This window comes from Haliotis rubra, unplaced genomic scaffold (genome assembly GCF_003918875.1).
Source record: "Haliotis rubra isolate DU_JTF1 unplaced genomic scaffold, ASM391887v1 Scf10, whole genome shotgun sequence".
NCBI classification, from domain to species: domain Eukaryota; kingdom Metazoa; phylum Mollusca; class Gastropoda; order Lepetellida; family Haliotidae; genus Haliotis; species Haliotis rubra.
Window position 1 is genome coordinate 1497464 of NW_025764892.1, and position 20627 is coordinate 1518090.

At 39.5% G+C, this 20627-nt stretch overlaps 1 protein-coding gene across 1 annotated transcript in view; it reads right to left on the reverse strand.

Annotated features, from left to right (window-relative positions):
* The window catches only part of LOC124253721 (mutS protein homolog 5-like), a 69558-nt gene that overhangs the window by 30866 nt on the left and 18065 nt on the right, over positions 1-20627 (reverse strand). Inside the window, 1 exon segment of the mRNA XM_046687572.1 lies at positions 7536-7659. Within this exon segment, the coding sequence (XP_046543528.1) occupies positions 7536-7659 (124 nt within the window).

Here is a 20627-nt window from a genome sequence, read left to right on the forward strand (position 1 = left end):
CATGTCAAGTATTAAAGTCAACTTTTGAACCTAACCTAAATCTTGTATCATGCAACTAGCCCATAATATTCAGTTTTCCGTCTATATGATCTAATTTATATAAACGTGTTTATTTTGGGAGAAATACAGTATTTTCCTCTATTAATGCCAATAGAAGACTATTTTCAAGTCTTTATTGAGACTATATCTTCATTATTAGTGAATGTAGAACAATTAAAATAATATGTGATGGTAGCCACTAACGTCTGCTATCACATGTCCAGATTTGATTCATAAGATTAATGAATATTTTTTTGGCTTTATCATAAAACTTGATGCTTGAGAAACACAGTCTCTAAGTTTCAAGTATCATTTTCAATCTTTCTTGGCCAAGTCAGAGGTTGTCCCCCTCTGACGTCCGGCAACTCCCTATAAATTCTCAAACCATTCTAGTTGGGGGCAGTTCCCACGGTGGACTCACTCCAACTAGGACCTCTTGGAACGCTGGACACAGGAATATGCTGGTAAGTTCCTTGTAATCTTACCTTCAGTCTGGCGTTCCAATTATTACTTCACGTAATACACTATTCCTGTCAGGGGTATTTTTATTATAACTGGTTCTTCATGTCCATATAGGCTTATTAGGAGTTCAGCTCATTGATACATATTGCAATTTTAATTTGGGTTATTCAGATCTACATGTATAGTCCTAATAAATGTATTAACATTACTGTTTGGTTGTGCTCTTTTTTATTATATAATATTTTATCTTAGTCACTGGTGCGGTCATTATGGTGTCTCTAGACGACCACACATGGTTGAGCCAATGACCCTTAACGCAGGGGTCATTACCGCTGCCAGCACCGTGACAAGACTAAAATTGGGGGCTCGTCCGGGATCTTAATGGTCTATTGTTCTAGTGCCAGGACTCGGGTAGTTGTTACGGTATCTACAGTTAGGATACTTTGGTACCTGCTTGAGAGGTCAGAGAGAGTGTGATATATTCTTTCTACAATGTCTGAATTGAGCCAACCAACTGTTGCCATGATAAGAAGGACTAACAAGGAGGACCTTTTGAAAATGGCCAGTGCTAATGATGTTAGTGTTGACCAGTCAATGAATGTAAGAGAGATAAGGGATACGTTGATAGAGGCTTTAATAACTTCACCACCTGAAACCGCGTCTAGGGGGGATGGAAGTAGTTCTGATGATCAGTTCAATTTCGGCGATAATCTGTCTTATGAACAGAAACTAGAATTTAAGAAATTGGAAATGCAAGAGAAGGAGAGAGAGTTTGAAAGAGAAAAAGTTCGGATGGAGCATGAGTTGAAGCTTAAGCAGCTTGAGTTGAGGAATAGGGTTCATGAACAGGATACTGGTAGCTTTAAGGTGAATGAATGCTATCGTTCAGTCCCTAATTTTGATGAGAATGAAGTTGAAAGATTCTTTCATCAATTTGAGCGGGTAGCTATAGAGCTAAAATGGCCGAAAGAATACTGGCATATTCTGATTCAGAGTAAATTTAAAGGAAAGGCTACCCAGGCTTACAACTCCTTAGACGATACTCAGGCTAGATCGTATCCAGAACTGAAGGCTGCTGTTCTAAGGGCTTATCAATTAACCAGTGAGGCTTACCGACAACAGTTTCAGAAACTAAGAAAATCCGAAAGTGAAACTTACTGCGAGTTTGTTTTCCATAAAGAAAGCTTATTTGATAAGTGGTATCGGGCAGAAGGAATAGATGGAAATCTGGATAAATTAAGAGAGTTGTTTATCTTGGAGGAAATAAAAAACTGTATGCCAGCTGGTTTAAGAATTCATGTGGAGGACCAAAAGGTTACTACATTGCAAGAGGCAGCAATAACTGCTGACAATTATGTACTAATACATAAATCAACAGTAGGACAACAGTCTAATGTGTCTAAGTATGACAACAAGCAATCAGGGAAACCAGGGTCTAATCAGAAGGGTGGCGCTCTAGGCAATGGCAATAAATCTGAGGGTGAGGCTATTCAGAATGGGAGACTCAATCCAAAAGCATCTAATAGTGATAAAGCATCAAAACCTAAATGTGCTTATTGTGGGATGAACAATCATTTGATTGTAGATTGTTATAAGAGGAAAAATGACAATCAAAAAGTGGTGGGTTTTGTTAGCAGTACAGCTCAACCATCACTCGGTACTGCCGTGCATTCACAGCGGCCTGAGCAGAAGTATGAAAAGTACATATCTGATGGTGTTGTTAGTGAAGTAGGTCAGGAGAGTTCTCAAAGACAAGTAACTATGTACAGGGACACGGGAGCTTGGCAAACTCTCATTGTTCCAAGTGCGGTTACTAATCCTGAAAAGTCTGCTACTGGGACAAGTGTGGTAGTTGAGATGGTAGGTAAAGTCTATCGGTCAGTTCCATTGCACAGATTTCACATCAAATCCGAATTTGTATCAGGAGAAGTGCTAATGGGAGTTGTGGATGAGTTACCTATTAAGGGTGTGGATATCTTGTTAGGAAATGATCTAACAGATAGCTGTTGTCACAAAGGCTGTGTAGAGGTCCTAGAGGTATCTAGTTCTCCAGTGACAGTGAACAGTAAGGAGAATGCCGACATTTTCCCTGCTTGTGTGACCACAAGGTCTATGACAAGCACAGAACAGCCTAAGGGTGATTTCCTAGGTTTATCTGATACTTGTCTGTCTAAAGCATTTGCGGCATCTACCGATGATAGTTCTCAAGCTAAGAGTAGTTTGGAATCCAAGACAATCGAGTCTGAGTGTGATGATAAGGCACAGGACAGTAATGTGCCAGGCGGGAGTCTGATAGGCTGGGATAAGGCTAGTTTGTGTCAGGCACAGAGAGAGGACAGTACTCTTAGGGATGCTTGGACGAGTGTGGTAGATGATAAACAGGTTGATATGGAAAATACATGTTTCTATGTTCACAACGGTGTATTAATGAGGAAGAGTGGCAAGGGTGAGACTGGGGATGAAACTGATGTTGGTATTCGGTATCAGGTGGTAGTACCAAAGCCTTATAGGCAGGATATTCTCAGCCTGTCTCATGAGAGTTTGTTTGCTGGTCACATGGGAAGGACAAAAAACTTATGATAAGGTTTCCAGTGATTTCTTTTGGCCAGGCATGTACCATGATACTGAATTATATTGCAAAACTTGTCATGTATGTCAAGTGGTTGGCAAGCCAAATCAAGTCATACCTCCAGCCCCTCTCAAGTTGGTACCAGTTGACGGGGAAGCATTCTCCAAGGTATTAATTGATGTTGTAGGTCCACTTCCTAAAACTAGTCAAGGAAACCAATACCTTCTGACAATAATGTGTGTTAATACACGGTTCCCGGAAGCAATTCCCTTACGGAAAGTTACTGCAGCAGTTGTAGCAAAAGCTTTGATTAAGTACTTCACGTTGACAGGGTTACCTGGTGACATTCAGTCTGATCAGGGTTCAAATTTCATGTCAAAACTGTTTCAGCAAGTTATGGTGTTGCTTGGCATTCGTCAAATTCGATCTAGTGCTTATCACCCCGAATCTCAAGGTGCATTAGAACGTTTCCATCAAAGTCTGAAAAGCATGTTAAGATGTTATTGTGAAGAGCATGAGAGGGACTGGGACGTTGGAGTTCCCTTTGTATTGTTTGCAGCTAGAGATGCTAAGCAGGAATCACTAGGGTTTTCACCATTTGAACTTGTCTATGGTCATACTCCTAGGGGACCATTAAAATTGGTCAAAGATAGTTGGCTTCAGGAAACTGGGTCTGAGGAGTTGTTGGATTATGTGTCACGAATTAAAGATAAGTTGTGGCAAGCTACTGAGTTAGCTAGAAAACATTTACAACAGGCCCAGGTTAGGATCAAAGGTCAGTTTGATAGAAAGGCCAAGGTCAGGGTGTTTAAACCAGGTGACAAGGTTTTAGTATATCTACCTATACCAAGTTCTTCATTAAAATCCAAGTTTTTTGGACCATACACAGTCAGAAGCAAGGTTAGTGAGACAGGTTATGTAATTAACACGCCAGACCGAGGTAGGAAGACTAGGTTCTGCCATGTAAACCTGTTGAAGGCATACCACGAGCGTCTGACTGTACAACCAGTAATGACAGTGAGTGGGAATGACAGTGAGGAGTCACTGGAAGAAAGTGACGTTGTAGACATCAAGTTATGCAATAGTGATATCTTGAATGACTTGGACTCTAAGTTGCAGCACACAACTGATACTCAGCGGGATGATTTAACAGCTATCATTGAAGAATTTAAGGACTTGTTCCCCGATACTCCAAGCGTAACCAATGTCATGATGCATGATGTGGACGTGGAAGGAGCCCCTCCTGTGAGACAACATCCTTACAGAATGAATCCACAGAAGAAGGCCTATCTCAAAGAAGAAATCCAATACATGCTGGACAACAACATACTAGAGCCGTCTAACAGTGATTGGAGTTCTCCATGTATCCTGGTGCCAAAGCCTGGCAATAAATTCGGACGTGTGCTGATCTGAGACAGATTAACCGATTGGTTAAGGCCGACTCTCACCCTCTACCACGCATCGATGACTGCATTGATAATGTTGGCCATGCTGTCTTCATAACGAAGCTTGACCTCCTTAAGGGCTATTACCAAATCCCATTAACAGAACGTGCCAAGAGAATCCTGACTATTGTGACCCCAGATGGCCTGTATCAGTATCGGGTCATGCCTTTGACTGAAGACGGCACCTGCAGCTTTTCAACGGTTGATGAATCTGGTACTAGCGAATATTGCTGGTGTGGAGGTATACATCGACGATGTCATTATTGGATCTGACACCTGGGAGGATCACCTGGCTACTCTGAGGGAAGTGTTTACTCGTCTCAAGGAAGCAAACTTGACAGTCAACTTGGCAAAATGTGAATTTGGTCAAGCACAAGTTACATTCCTTGGACACATAGTTGGCTTGGGGAAGGTAGCTCCAATCACAGCTAAAGTTGATAGTATTATCAACTTTTCTCAACCTAAAACATGTAAGGAGGTGCGTCGGTTCCTGGGAATGGCTGGTTATTATCGAAGATTCTGTCCAAATTTTGCTTCAGTGGCAGCTCCTATTACAGCATTATTGAAGAAGGGGTGAAGTTCAACTGGACAGAAGACTGCGAAAGCACGGTTTCCAGCTCCTGAAGACTATGCTCTGTTCCACACCAGTGTTAGCTGCACCCGTGTTCACAAAGCCTTTCAAACTAGCTGTGGACGCAAGTGCCTTAGGATGTGGAGCAGTGTTGTTCCAGGAAGATGACAGGGGAATGGACCATCCAGTGAGCTACTTCTCACGGAAGTTCAACAAGCATCAGCTTAACTATTCTACTGTGGAGAAGGAAGCATTAGGACTGGTTTTGGCGTTAAAGCACTTTGAAATTTATGTAAGATGTGCTTCGCATCAGGTTATGGTCTACACTGATCATAACCCATTAACATTTATCCATCGGATGAAGGACACAAACCAGCGGGTGTTGCGATGGAGTCTTATGCTCCAGGAGTACCCTATTAAAATTGAACACATCAAAGGAAGCAATAACATTATTGCTGACGCCTTATCGAGATGTGCTTGATGTGATGTGATTGATGTTATTATCATTAAGTCATGTGACTGTGTCTACGACAAGGCATACAACTGTTGATTAGTTTGATGGTTGTCAGATATATTCACTACATGTATATGTGTATGCATGTTTATCATATTCATTGTTTTCACGTAATGGTGTTAATTATTAATTTGTCAGCAAATTTGTACACATCTATGTATAGCAAATTTCCTAATTTTGAGGGGGGGTCATGTGACGAAACCCTGCATCAAGTTGACTTCAATACAATTTATGTAGTCCATGTGTGCTTGTCACGGACATATCATGTCAAGTATTAAAGTCAACTTTTGAACCTAACCTAAATCTTGTATCATGCAACTAGCCCATAATATTCAGTTTTCCGTCTATATGATCTAATTTATATAAACGTGTTTATTTTGGGAGAAATACAGTATTTTCCTCTATTAATGCCAATAGAAGACTATTTTCAAGTCTTTATTGAGACTATATCTTCATTATTAGTGAATGTAGAACAATTAAAATAATATGTGATGGTAGCCACTAACGTCTGCTATCACATGTCCAGATTTGATTCATAAGATTAATGAATATTTTTTGGCTTTATCATAAAACTTGATGCTTGAGAAACACAGTCTCTAAGTTTCAAGTATCATTTTCAATCTTTCTTGGCCAAGTCAGAGGTTGTCCCCTCTGACGTCCGGCAACTCCCTATAAATTCTCAAACCATTCTAGTTGGGGGCAGTTCCCACGGTGGACTCACTCCAACTAGGACCTCTTGGAACGCTGGACACAGGAATATGCTGGTAAGTTCCTTGTAATCTTACCTTCAGTCTGGCGTTCCAATTATTACTTCACGTAATACACTATTCCTGTCAGGGGTATTTTTATTATAACTGGTTCTTCATGTCCATATAGGCTTATTAGGAGTTCAGCTCATTGATACATATTGCAATTTTAATTTGGGTTATTCAGATCTACATGTATAGTCCTAATAAATGTATTAACATTACTGTTTGGTTGTGCTCTTTTTTATTATATAATATTTTATCTTAGTCACTGGTGCGGTCATTATGGTGTCTCTAGACGACCACACATGGTTGAGCCAATGAGCAGGGGTCATTACCTTAACGTGACAGTGGGTAATTTTTAATTATTATGCCAGCACTGAAGTGATCAGCCTTGCTGCAGCTGTTATCTCGGCCCAGATCATAAAGCCCCCACTTTTCAATCTAAATGGGTTTATTTGTTACAATCAAAATTATATATCCAGAGACAAAGCTTTAGTCTACATTTCACCATAAAATTCACTAAGCATTTTCAGTTTCAAAGATAAAATTTAGATAGACAGTCTAAATCTCTGGTCTCCCTGGGGTTCCTTTTCATTTTAAAGGGTTTATTTGTTACAATCAAAATTATATATATATTCAGAGACTAAGCATTAGTCAACTGGAACCTGGATTGTCAGTGTGTGTTTCGAATGTATAAAGTCTTGACGTGTGGTCATTACTCCTGAGGGGGGGGCACTACATGGACAGTCTATAATTTGACTGTTTCTCTGAAAATATCTCAAGTGCCACATGGTGTTTATATAGATGTAGCAAAGTGACAGACTGGAGAATACATTGTATTAACACCTGGTAGCTATCCAGAGGTGTGGCATGTCAAACTTGTTTTAGAGTGTTGAATAGAAGATTTTTCGGACTTCTGCACTTCTTAAGACTTAGTACTGCATCAAGTGGAAATGATAAGTGTCTGGTTGTCGGCCCTTTGTAAGTGAACATTGCTTGCCATTTTTCTCAAGTACGTCCTGTTTCATGCAACTTTTCACATTTAAGTCTCTTTAACACATTCTGTCTCTGGTTCAAATCCCCTAAATCATTCACAAGATTACCAATAAAATAATATTTTGGCCTTTGAGTACATATTTTGTGCTGTCACACCTGAAATGAAAATATGTAAAAAGCATGTAATTACCTCTTTTAAGTATGGAAAAATTGTCTGTTTCTTCAGTGTCCAGCATAAGGTGAATCAGCATGGTGTCAATATCGTAATATGCTAGACTGATTCGTCCTCCATGCCACACCAAACTCAGATACACCTGCAACAGAATCACATGCATGACTTCAGAACAGCTGACATGAACAAGACCTAACAGTGAAACATGTGTACCTTCAACACCTGATTGGGTGGTCCAGTATAGTCTTATTCCTAAGCAAGCTCACCCGTGAAGATCAAGGTTAGAATTGGTCTTAAGCAACCCAAGCTTGTCGTAAGTGGAGACTCACAGGGTCGGGTAGTCAGACTCGCTGACTTGGTTGACACATGCTCATGCTGTTGATCACTGGATTGTCTGGTCCAGACTCAATTATTTACAGACCGCCACCATATAGCTGGAATATTGCTGAGTGTGGCGTAAAACAACAAACCAACCAACCTAAGCAAGCTTAGTTTCCAGAGTTCAATATTAAGGGCAGGGTATGAAAATCCCAATAATTTCAACCATGTAAAACTTGCCAGTCCTGACCTAAACTTACCTGGCACCCACAAAATATCTTCATATACATGTCTAAATTTTAACCCGACCGTCGGGCAGGTGAATTTGAGAATCTGGCAGTCTGTGTTGAAAATAACCCATCCCGGGTGGTTGGGCAGGTAGGTATTTCGAACGCTGCTAAGGGGGTTGGGGGTCATTGGGTCCAGTACCCATGCTCATATACTATTGTAAACTAGGGACCACAATATGTATAAAATTTTAACGCAAAGCTATCACAATTACTCATTGTAGTTTGTCAATACAGGTCTGCAAATCAGATTCTACCCAGAAAGATCGTCGCGTGTTAGCTCCAGTGTTTACGAATAGTGTCTGACCCTCTGACAAATCCGGCAGTTTCGCCAACGGTCCGATAGAAGTCTTCAACCCGCCGGCCCCAGTGTCTGACTGTATATTTCACAATGACTTTGACTGAAGTTGTTATATGTGACATGTGACATTTGTTTGATGTTTAAAAATCTTATGTTTGTTAATAATTTCAATGCCAGTTATAAGAAATGTTAAAACTGAAATGTTTGTCTAATTTTATTCTATGGGTCCTGTGAATTTTCAATGGGTCAGACAGACATCTGAAACTTACAGGACCCAATGTCCTGTTACTTTGAAACACCATTCGTGAACACTGGTTAGCTCAAAATACTCATGGTCATTGTGACCTATCTTATCTTATAATTAAGAATGATTAAATGATGATTACATAACCCATCACACTTTTAATTGTTACATGTATGTGTTTTCTCAGATTGATATCATAAAGAAATGAAAGCATCAGACAGCTGTTTCAGTATCCATAAATTATATATTGGTTTCACAACTGTTGTATGTAAAGACAGGTCTTGAAGTTTGCTCATGTACTACCAGCAGATGAATTTAGAGACCCATTAATTTATTTGTATATCAACATTATCTTTATGACTAGGCCCCCTTCACTTTCACGCTTATTTTCAAATATAACGGGGTGGTTGGGTAACTAAGTGGTTAAAGCGTTCCCTCGTCACGTCAAAGACCCGGGTTCGATTCCCCACATGGGTACAATGTGTGAAGCCCATTTCTGGTGTGCCCACTGTTATACATTCTCTTCCCACAGAGGTTACTTGCAGTGTAGGAAAGATGTAGAAAATCTAGCCTGTCCACAGGACTGGCAGGTCAAATTTTTTACCAGTCCTGGCAAAATCTAGCCTGTCCTCCAAATATAAATAAAACACCTTCGGCAGTAAATATTCAAAAAGGTTATAATCATAATATATATGTCATTGGTTTGCTAAAATTGACCCGACATGAGGACGGACTAGATATTTTTTTAACCCGTCCTCCACAAAATTCACCCGTCTCGGACGTTGGGACGGGCTATCTTTCCTACACTGTTACTTGTCATATCTTCCTACGAACCTCTGTTCTAATACGGCCATATTTCCCGGTTCTCGTAAAATCCCCTAGCGGCAAAAGATTGCAACACTAATTATCTCCCTTCTTTCTATCCAATCAGAACACGTGTTATATCGACTTAGATTCAACTTGACTAACACAAGCAAATGTGGGGCCACAAATATCCCCCATCTGCCAGGGACTTGTGTTGATGTTACACACAAGACGTTTAATGGCTAGCTTGTCCGTTGTCAACGAGGGCGATGGAAACGCCACTGAGCAGCCATAACATGACTGAGTTCTGTCTAGAAGAAACGTTTGCGCATCGCGCAGGGGAAGAAATTTAGTTTTCTCGAAGCATACGGAAATTACCGAGGCCTTGCGAATGACCACTTTTGAAACAACGTTGCTGATTGCACAACTAAATCTGATTGCCTCCAATCACGAGTCTTGAACGAACACCATGAAAGGGCCGTATTAGAACAGAGGTTACGTAGGAAGATATGACAGGAGTAACCTCTGTGGGAAGAGAATGACTGTAATATTGCTAAAAGCGGAGTAAAAATAAACTCACTTACTCAAATATAGCTATTGTAAAATTCATCATTTTTCTGAGGTTAATGTTCAAGCAACATTTATTGCAGCATCCATTGCAGTCAAAGATCTTACAGCACACAGAAGTCTAATATGTCCTATAAATTTCACTCCCCTTGGTCTCATTTGTCTGCTATAAATATTAACAGACTGCTCATACTAATTGTAAGTGAAACCTCGCCAGACAAAAGCATTGACAACCCAGATTGTTTATCACATCTAACTGATGCATCATGTGACATTTCAGTGTTGATAAATCTGCGCTTACAGTAAATAAAGTATTTGTTTGTTCTGTACTATTGTTTGTTCCGTACTATTCTCCAAGACTTAGAAGGATTTCATCAAGAAAACATGCTTTGGTATTGTGTCCCTGTTTTTGATGAATGTCACCTGACTTTTTAACACACGGGCCCAAATGTCCCCAATCATCCAGTTCCTCGATCCGTCCCTGCTAGCTGTTGTATATAAATATGTAGCCTGTAAACATCTTAGAATGTCTTACCAGCTGAAAAGAAACATCTCCAGAGTTTTGAGTTACGATGCACCAACAGAATTTCTACTTCCACGTCTGTGACATGCATCACACAGATGGAGTCACTTACCTGAACTGAGGACAGATTGTTATTAAAATCTGTCAATGTTGAATTAATCAGATTACACCTTATAAACAAAGAGAAAGAAAACCTCAATATAAACCACTTCCAGTCATCAGGCAATGTGGTATAGACCACTGCCAATAGTCCTACAAGCAGGTACGTTACAAAGACTGACAGTCCCAGAAAGTTAGTCTTTGTTTTCGAAAATATGAATAAATATATTTATAAACCTCCAGTAACGTCACTCTATTGTCTCGCTAGATTCTCCTTTTACTGAGTAAACCTCTACAGGTAGTTTCACGGGCATTCTCCATGAAATCCCGTGGATTTTCTACAGAATTGCCTGCATCCTGGGGATTTTCTGAGGAATTGCCCTTGACTTTGAATTATTACTTGTTTTGATCATTGATATAACTTTGTCTTGCTAAAACTGAACATGATCGTAAAATATCACATTATTCTATTATATAGTGCCAATACCTGGCTTTGAACCTGCAACCGTCTGCTTACTGGCTTGGCAGTTTTATCCACTAGGCTACAAAGGATCGCTGTGAAGAATGAGATTGTTTGACAGTATGAACCATGTGGTCCTCACAAGACGGGTAGTGCAGGCAGCGCGCACATGCAGGACACGAGTAGAGCGTGCAGAGCACTTGCATTGCGTGTGCAAGGCAAGGTGTCGGCTGCCATTCCCATCCGAATTGATTTCAACAGTAAATACCAAATATTAAAACGAGAAGACAAAGTCATCAATATCCCCCGCAATGGCAAAATACTCTTCATGATTATATCTACGAGTTATGATTATGTCAAATATTTAGGTGTGTATATAGAAAAGTGGAAGGAGAGTATTGAAAAGTTTTTAAAGTTCTGCTCCAGAAAGGAGCACTATCACCAATTTCAGTCTATGTCAAACTTGTTGCCATGGAAATGCCAAAAATATTTTATTCAGAAATCCAAAACTACCAAATGGCACCAGTACACCACCAGATCTATGTATGTGCCAAGTTTGGTGAAGAAACATTGAACGGTTTTAGAGTTCTGCTCTGGAAGAGAGCACTACCACTAATTTCTGTTTTAGTCAAACTTGTTGCCATGGAAATGCCAAAAATATTTTATTCAGAATTCCAAAACTACCAAAAAGGCACCAGTACACCACCAGACCAATCTATGTGTCAAGTTTGGTGAAGAAATAGTGAACGGTTTAAAAGTTCAGCTCCGGAAAAGAGCACTACCACCAATTTCAGGCTAAGTCAGACTTGTTGCCATGGAAAAGCCAAAAATATTTTATTCAGAATTCCAAAACTACCAAAAGGCACCAGTACACCACCAGATCTATCTATGTGCCAAGTTTGGTGAAGAAATATTGAACGGTTTAGAGTTCTGCTCCAGAAAAGAGAAATGTGCAAGGATGGACGCACGCACGCACACACGGACGGAGTCCATTTTAATACCCCCCCTGCAAAACGCGTTGCGGGGGATAATTATGTCTGAAGTTTATCTTTCGGTAGGTTCATTCTGTCGGCACCCCCAATTTCCCTCTGCTGCGGGCTTACTTTTTCAAACAAAACCTCGGAGTTGGTTTTGATCCTTTACTTATCTACAAAACAAATCCAAATGGAGCCCTGATCAATCCTCAATTTCTAAAAGCCAATTTACCAAATTATTCTAGACTTCTATTCAATTAATTTTATTCATTTTTTTAAAATGTATTTTCTAGGACCTGTCGGACAGTTAGTGAGTCTAGTTTTACGCCGCTTTTAACAGTATTCCAGCAATATCATGGCAGGGGAAACCAGAACTGGCTTGTGAGACCAACAACTAACAGTACAATCAGGAATTTTTCCTGAGGCGTTGGAGATGCAGAGTAAAACTATAACACAGAGGTGCTGTAGTTCACCTGAACTCTTCCTTAACATTGGCAACACTAGTGCGTGTTTTTGAAACATGCAGTTTCAAATTAATAATTTTTCACAGTTAATCTACAGCCTACATGTGTATATTTGTCTAAATTCTGACTCAACAAAAATACATGCAAACAGTTTGGATATTGAGTGAAGCAGCATTGGTTCAGTTCATTCTTGTCGCCTACAGTTCTGGCAAAACTAGACTTTAAACCAAAAGTACACAATAAAATACAGATTGACATCGCCTAATATATTAGAAACATCAGTATCACTGATACTGACAGTCTTAGAAATTTATCACCTTGGCAACAGCAATAAGCATTGCAACAAACCTGGTAACTTAATCAGTCGACTGATGCTTTGTCTCTGAAAATATCAAATTTTGATAGAAACAAATTACTCCATCTAAATTAAAAAGAGATGAAAATTGAGTAGGGATCCTGAACTTGAGTCAAATTTAGACTTCCTTCATTTTGGAATTCAACCAGAAGGAAGATCCTGAACTTGAGTCAAATGTAGACTTCCTTCATTTTGGAATTCAACCAGAAGGGAGATCCTGAACTTGAGTCAAATGTAGACTTCCTTCATTTTGGGGTTCAACCAGAAGGGAGATCCTGAACTTGAGTCAAATGTAGACTTCCTTCATTTTGAGATTCAACCAGGATCCATACCCATGAGGACTGGCATCTTGCATGCCCAAGGGATGCATCTCATGCAGAGAACAACTGCACTTTAGAGGATTTGATGCCCCCTACTGGCAACATTATATTCCAACTATCAAAATAAAATCTTGATACAATATGAATACTTGCAACAGGAAAATCCAAATCTCAAATTTTTTTTATACAATACTACAACATGAATACAATGATACAATGACACAAGCAGAAATGACTTGCTAATGGGTACAACTGACAGTTATATCTTAAATCAGATCAGAATTCTATGAGCAAGGTTTACAGACACGAGAGTGATTTCAGGGAAGTGTTGTAAATTGAAATATACTGAACTAATATGACAAATATACAGTATTTTAAATGTAAATTTGTCAAAACAAATGTATTTCCTAAATTTCCAGTAGATTATCATACACATATGTTCTTGGCTTATATTTCCTTTGAAAAATCTAATTTTTGTTAAAATTTGATTTTACTCTGTGTGAATACTTAAGTTGATAAGTGCAATATGTATTTTTGCTACAACTTGCCAATTTCATAGTGACGAATACTCACTTCAGGAAATGATTTTGTCTCTCATATCCTGAATGATCTCAGCCGTCGGCTTATGTGTATGACTAAGGGTGGAAGTTCTCTAATACTTCCATATCGGTAACAATTTCACAATGTCTGCCCTACTGACAGTAAATAAGGTTGCGTTACACATAACTACTTGAACTAGACAAGCATTGCAGATTTAACTCCAACAGGAAATGATTTGACAAACAAGGTATTACAAATGATTTCTTCCATATCATATTTCTCAAGCAATACCATATATGACATTCTCACCAATTCTCAGAGAGAATGCCCAATTACCTATTTCTTCTGTCGTTTTGATTTGTACTTGTTTAGCAGACGAATAAACACAAATAAAAGTCAAAATCGCATCCAGTACTACCAAGTTAACATGACTTTCATATATGGGGTAAGTTTTTGTAAAATCAGTCTCTATGAGGACGATTATTACGTCCAATGAATTAGTTTGTAAGGTAACGTAGATGACAGTTTGGTAACGTAGATCACAAAAATATCATTGTTCAATTCTGACAGAATGGGCAAGACTAACGGTATTACGGGCAGGTGTGTAGGGAGAAAGAAGGAATGAATGTTATTCATGTGAACAAGTGTTTTTTGTGCAAATCTGTAATCTACGTTACAAACACATTCATTCACAACCTGATCAATAATATTACCTTTTATAAATGCTGTTGAATTGTCAGTGAAGTTCATGATTTTACCTCTCAGATGTCGATACTTTCTGTCGACTTCTTTTGCGTAAAGAGCTGCATTTAACGGTAGAACATAAAGTTATATTTTCAAGAGCTTTGACTTGATGAAGTTTGTTGTTATAATGCTAACAAACTCAACTGAGTGGAGAGGATGTTACATGTAATGTTGTTTTCTTAACTAAACCCAACTTTGAGATTAACGACTAAACTTTGTGAATGATATCGCCCTTCAATGTGTTATGCAGCCATCATAAAGAACAGTCACGTAGATTACAACGATCGTGTAGGGTGGTATTGTATGAGATGTGATGGAATTTTTACAAACCCCCTTTGAGTGCTACAATTTCTGATTTTCGTTCGCAATATGAAAATTCTCTGCAATACCCACCCCTAGTAGTTTTACAGCGATGTATTTACTCATGACTATCTGCTCAAAACAGATGGAGATGGACCTCCCATGTGTATATCTTGCGATGAAATGTTCAGCATCAAGCTTATACTGCTTCACTGTATGGACTTTTCCACTGCAGTTGTTTCTATCATAAGTTGTAACTATGTAATAAATAATAATAATGAGTGATTTTATAAAGCGCTAAAATACTCCAGGCACTAAGAGTCTGCTCTAAGCACTATGGTGAGTATATACACGGTATTTATAACGAGTAGGAACACGGAAATTTAGCAGTGATAGTATTTTCGGAAAAGGAATGTCTTTCAATGAGATTTGAAGTTGTCTAGGGTTGGTGACAGTCTGATATCATGGGGAAGAGAGTTCCAGAGAGAAGGTGCAGCATAGCTCAATGAGCAGTAGCCAAATGACTTTAGATGGCGTTTTGGTATCTCCAGAAGATCAAGATTTGCTGATCTTAATGTTCTCACAGGATTGTGCTTGGAGGTGAGGTGAAATTGGGTTTAACGTCGTGCTTGAGAATATTTCGCTCACATGACGACATGCATCTAACCACTACACCACAGAGGTGGTCGATTGTGCTTGGAGAGTATGTCACTCAGTAACTTGGCGCAGTTGTGTGAAAGCACTGATAAGCAAGTGTGAGAGACTTAAATTCTACTCTTGCTCACACCAGCAGCCAGTGCAAGGACTTCAAGACAGGTGTGATGATCCTTGCACCAGTGTTCTGCACCTTCTGGAGCTTTGTGAGGAGTCTCTCTGGCAAGCCGTAATACAGACTGCTGCCAGTCTAATCGTGATTGGACTAAAGAGCATACAAGGACACATGTGGCTTCTCTGGAGAGCATTTTTCGAATGTGACCAATGTTGCGAAGATTGTGATAGCAGCTTCTGCAAGTGTTGGTAACCTGGCTCTCCATTTGCAGATCAGAGACAATCACAAAACCAAGGTTTTTGACAGCAGAAGAGAATGGTATGTTGGCATTACTAATCGAAATGTCCCTGTCATTTGTGTTTTCTGTTTTTGTCCAACGACTGCTTCAGTTTTTCCATCATTCATTCATAATGTGAATGACGGATTGCTTGTTTTTGCATTTGGTGGCTATGACATATTTTGTTTGTAAAGAATAATGTAATGAATCTATGTTTTAAAAAAAAGAAATCTTTTGGACATGTGTATGAATTCAGACTTGATCTCGGCACTATATGGCTGGAATAATGCCAATGTGACGTAAAATCCAACTCAACTCAACTTTCTCACAGTCCCTGAACCACATTATTTTTCTCAACTGCCTAGCCCTCCCTACAATGCCTAAGCCCTAAATAAAGCAAGTCTATCTCCCATCTAACTTGGTCTCCTTTTCAATTTAAATGGGTTTATTTGTTATTATCAAAATTATATATATTCAGGGACTAAGCATTAGTCTGCATCTATCTTCAACACACATGAAACAGGTGAGACTCTAACCAGCAAATGCCACACAACCATTATGAAGGCACAGCAAAAATGGCCTTTAGGCCCATGGAGATATTTAGAACACACATTTTGTAACATGAACATGATAATATACTGTTAGTTGTACACATTGTACAATAGCAAAAACCTAAACCCAGCCTGTGTTTCATTAAGTAATTTATTTAACCTCTCTGTCCAAGAGGTAACACTTCTAACTCACAAGATTCGGAGGACTGTCAGACAGTAATGCATTCTCCAACTCACTAGAGTCATTGTCCACCATATTGGCAGTTAGTTGACTGTGTCATGCACAACCTCAAAGTCACCCCAAAAAGCCTGCTCACAAGTTTACCCAAAACTAAAACTATGTAAGACACCAACAATGTCGTAGTGGTGAGCATATGCAACAACACAAACAGTAAATCCAATAAAATCTTCGAAGACTGACATAAATATTACCACTCCGGTCAAAAGCTTAGGACATGGAGCTTCTCACATGACTACAGGCCATTACTCCAAGAAGGAAAAATCTGAACAAATGTTTCAGATGAGAGAATCAAAATATACACTTCATTTAAGGAAACGAAAAAGTAGAAACATTGGAGACATCTGACAGAGGTTTGCTGATATTCATACAAAATAAACATAAAATATAATTTCAGCCGTTGGCCCAGGGCCACACATCACCAAGCATCATTAGAGGACAATGGAACCATTATCAGGCGCAGGGCCTACCTAGAACGTGTGCAAACACCTCTTGCTCCATCACTTCAGCCACTTGTCTTAAGATTGAATAGAGTATAATTTTAGTTAATAACGAAAGGTTTCTCCATATCTGATAAAGACCCTGGGACTGTTAACAAACATAGCTACATTTCAGCAGTTACATCACCATTTTGAAATTACATCACACAGAAAATCTCTCACTCACAACAACTATTTGTTTGGACGGCCATTTTTGGGGCATGTTGGCTGACAGGTCCTGGGTATTAACTGTAATGAAAAGGAGATATAATAAACAATATACTGCAAAAAATGAGTATGGCGCATGTGCCAGAAAACTTGTCTCATCTAAATTTATGACAACGCTCATCTAAACTAAATTGACAGCTATTAGAATGGGTACAAGAGGTCAGAGGGAGGTATGTATCCTGTACCAGTGCTGCATCAATGGGCGCAGCCCTCTAGTGTAGGAAGACAGATAGCTGAAGCAGGATATATTATTCCTGTGGGCACAGACCACGAGCGTAAACATAGAGAAAGGATAAAGATGTTTCCTGTCGATTTCAATGGGTCAATGTGGTTGAATAAATTGACAGCTTCGTTACCAGCACGGACACTGGCTCTTGCTCAACCTGTCCATCACAGTTCAATCAAATCATGTTTGTTTACAATTCAATAGGAAACAACCCTGTACAGGTGATCATGGTGTGAGATTAACAGATTTCATATTTGGGCATGTTTTGAAAATCTTCACCAGATCAATTTTATAAGCTGAGTCAAACCTGTTTAACCCTATCTGCAAACAACAGAAACACCACACTTCAAACTTACAACAACCATCAGGTCTACATTGTTTCAACCTTATTGCAACCATCAGATCAACAACGCCTCGTCCTTTTGAAACCAACAGGTGACCAACATTATTGCAGATACCATGACATAGCATGCTTCAACCCTATTGCAGATAACATGCTGTATATTCTTCAACCTATTGCAGATACCATGCCTTATATGCTTCAACCCTATAGCAGATAACATGATGTATATGCTTCAACCCTATTGCAGATATTATGCCTTATATGCTTCAACCCCACTGCAGATACCATGCCTTATATATGCTTTAACCTTACTGCAGATAACATGCCTTATATGCTTCAATCCTACTGCAGATAACATGCCTTAAATGCTTCAACCCTATTGCAGATAACATGCCCTAGCATGCTTCAACCCTTCTTCAGATACCATGCCTTATGTGGTTCAACCCTACTGCAGATACCATGCCTTATGTGGTTCAATCCTACTGCAGATGACATGCCTTAAATGCTTCAACCCTACTGCAGATAACATGCCTTTTATGCTTCAACCCTATTGCAGATACCATGGCCTGGCATGCTTCAACCCTATTGCAGATAACATGCCCTAGCATGCTTCAACCCTTCTGCAGATAACATGCCTTATGTGGTTCAACCCTACTGCAGATACCATGCCTTATGTGGTTCAACCCTACTGCAGATACCATACCTTATGCTTCAACCCTACTGCGGACACCATGCCCTAGCATGCTTCAACCCTACTGCAGTTACTGTGCCATATATGCTTCAACCCCATTGAAGCTACCATGCCATATATATACTTCAGTCCTATTGCTGATACCATGCCTTGTATGCTTCAACTCTACTGCAGATACAATGTCCAATATACTTCCACACTATTGCTATGACCAGGTCTATCATGCTGCAACCATAATGCAGGCAAAATGCATAGCATTCTTCAACCTATGCATCAACACAATACCAAAGGTTCACTGAGCTTCAACCCTGCAACAATAAATCTAAACAAGTACAGCAACCTGACTTCAACCAACCATTCACCATGACGATAGGTGCATTGCTCTCAACATACTCAAAGCAGTGTGAAGTACATACTAGTGAAATCCTCCAACAGTGTGAACATTTTGAAGAATAAGCTGTTTCCTTGGGATTTCTGGATTCACTGTAAGTTCAAGAAGAACTCCAGACTACCATGACCTTTTCAAGTCAGTGCAAACCATATGTCCTATCCGGGATGTTTAAGTTGAGAGCAATTGAAGTAAGCCACTTATGGTTATTACTGAATCATACAGTTTTCTGTTGAACAATATGGACATCAGAACAGGATAACATTAGCAGATCAGGAACTTACATATCTGTAAATCAGTCACTTATTAACTCAATGACCTCCTTTATTCAGAATAATGTTTCATGCATAGAGATAGAAAATGAGACCCTTGAAGATCTGGGTTAGAATTGATCTTCAGCAACCCATGCTTCTCATAACAGGCAACTAACGGGATCGGGTGGTCAGGCTCGCTGACTTGGTTGACACATATCATTGTATCCCAATAGCAGAGAACGGTGCTCATGCTGTTGATCACTGGATTGTGTCTGGTCCAGACTCGATTATTTACAGACTACAGTCATATAGCAGGAACATTGCTGAGTGCGGCATTGAACAAGAACCAAACCAAAGCAAGACAATGATAAATACATGGCATATTACAAAATACACTCACAAAACCACATAATTTTGTATCAGTTGTGTACATATTGTTTGGAAATATAAGTCATATTTTGCTAATGTCTTTTCTACTTTTGTGTGGTCATTGAAATATGGAATTAAACATAAACAACCTGTTATTAAATACAAACAATTTATGATATTCTTATACGACAATCTGTGTCAAACATATTCTGAAATCCATTATAAACTCATCACCCTATTATCATTGATCATGGAATACGCAAAACAAATTTTGAGCCCCAACTGTGCTTGCAGAAATCTGACTGTGACTGATAAACATGATGCACACTGAGCAGCATGTGCATCCCTGTGTGATCATGTGATCCACCATTCACTGAAGTCATGTTATCTCACCCAAAGCATGTTTATCAACTGTTGAGCGAGAAATTACAACAGGGTTTCTCGAGGCTGGTTTGTCTACACGTCAAGTGGCCAGAAAGTTTAATTGTCATTATTCAATTCACAATTATCAGGTGATCACAGCCCAATGACCAACTGGTACAACACGTGATCGACCATGCCTACGACAATCATATGTAAAGACCCCAGCCCAAGACGATCATCCTCACACAGGTTCAAGCCAGCATCCAGAACAGCCACTATCATCCATGGATGAAGGGGAACTAACATTTTCCAGATGCTTACCAGGTACAATGGCAATTACGTCAGCGGCCCCATAGACCTCATCACTGACAGCAAGGTGTACTTTAGAGAAGGACAAATCGGGATTGAAACTTCAGAGGATGGGAAGGTGTTCTCAATACTGACAAGTCCATACTTTACATGAAAGGATCAAAGTCTGGCATCGACATGGAGAATGTTATGCAGGTTCACTGCTGGGATGGTGGCAGTGTTATGATTTGGGGAAAGGTTAGTGTTCATGGCAGGATACTTCTACACATAAGTCATGGTCCAGTTTCATTTACAACACACACTGCGTATTGAGAAGACCATTCAC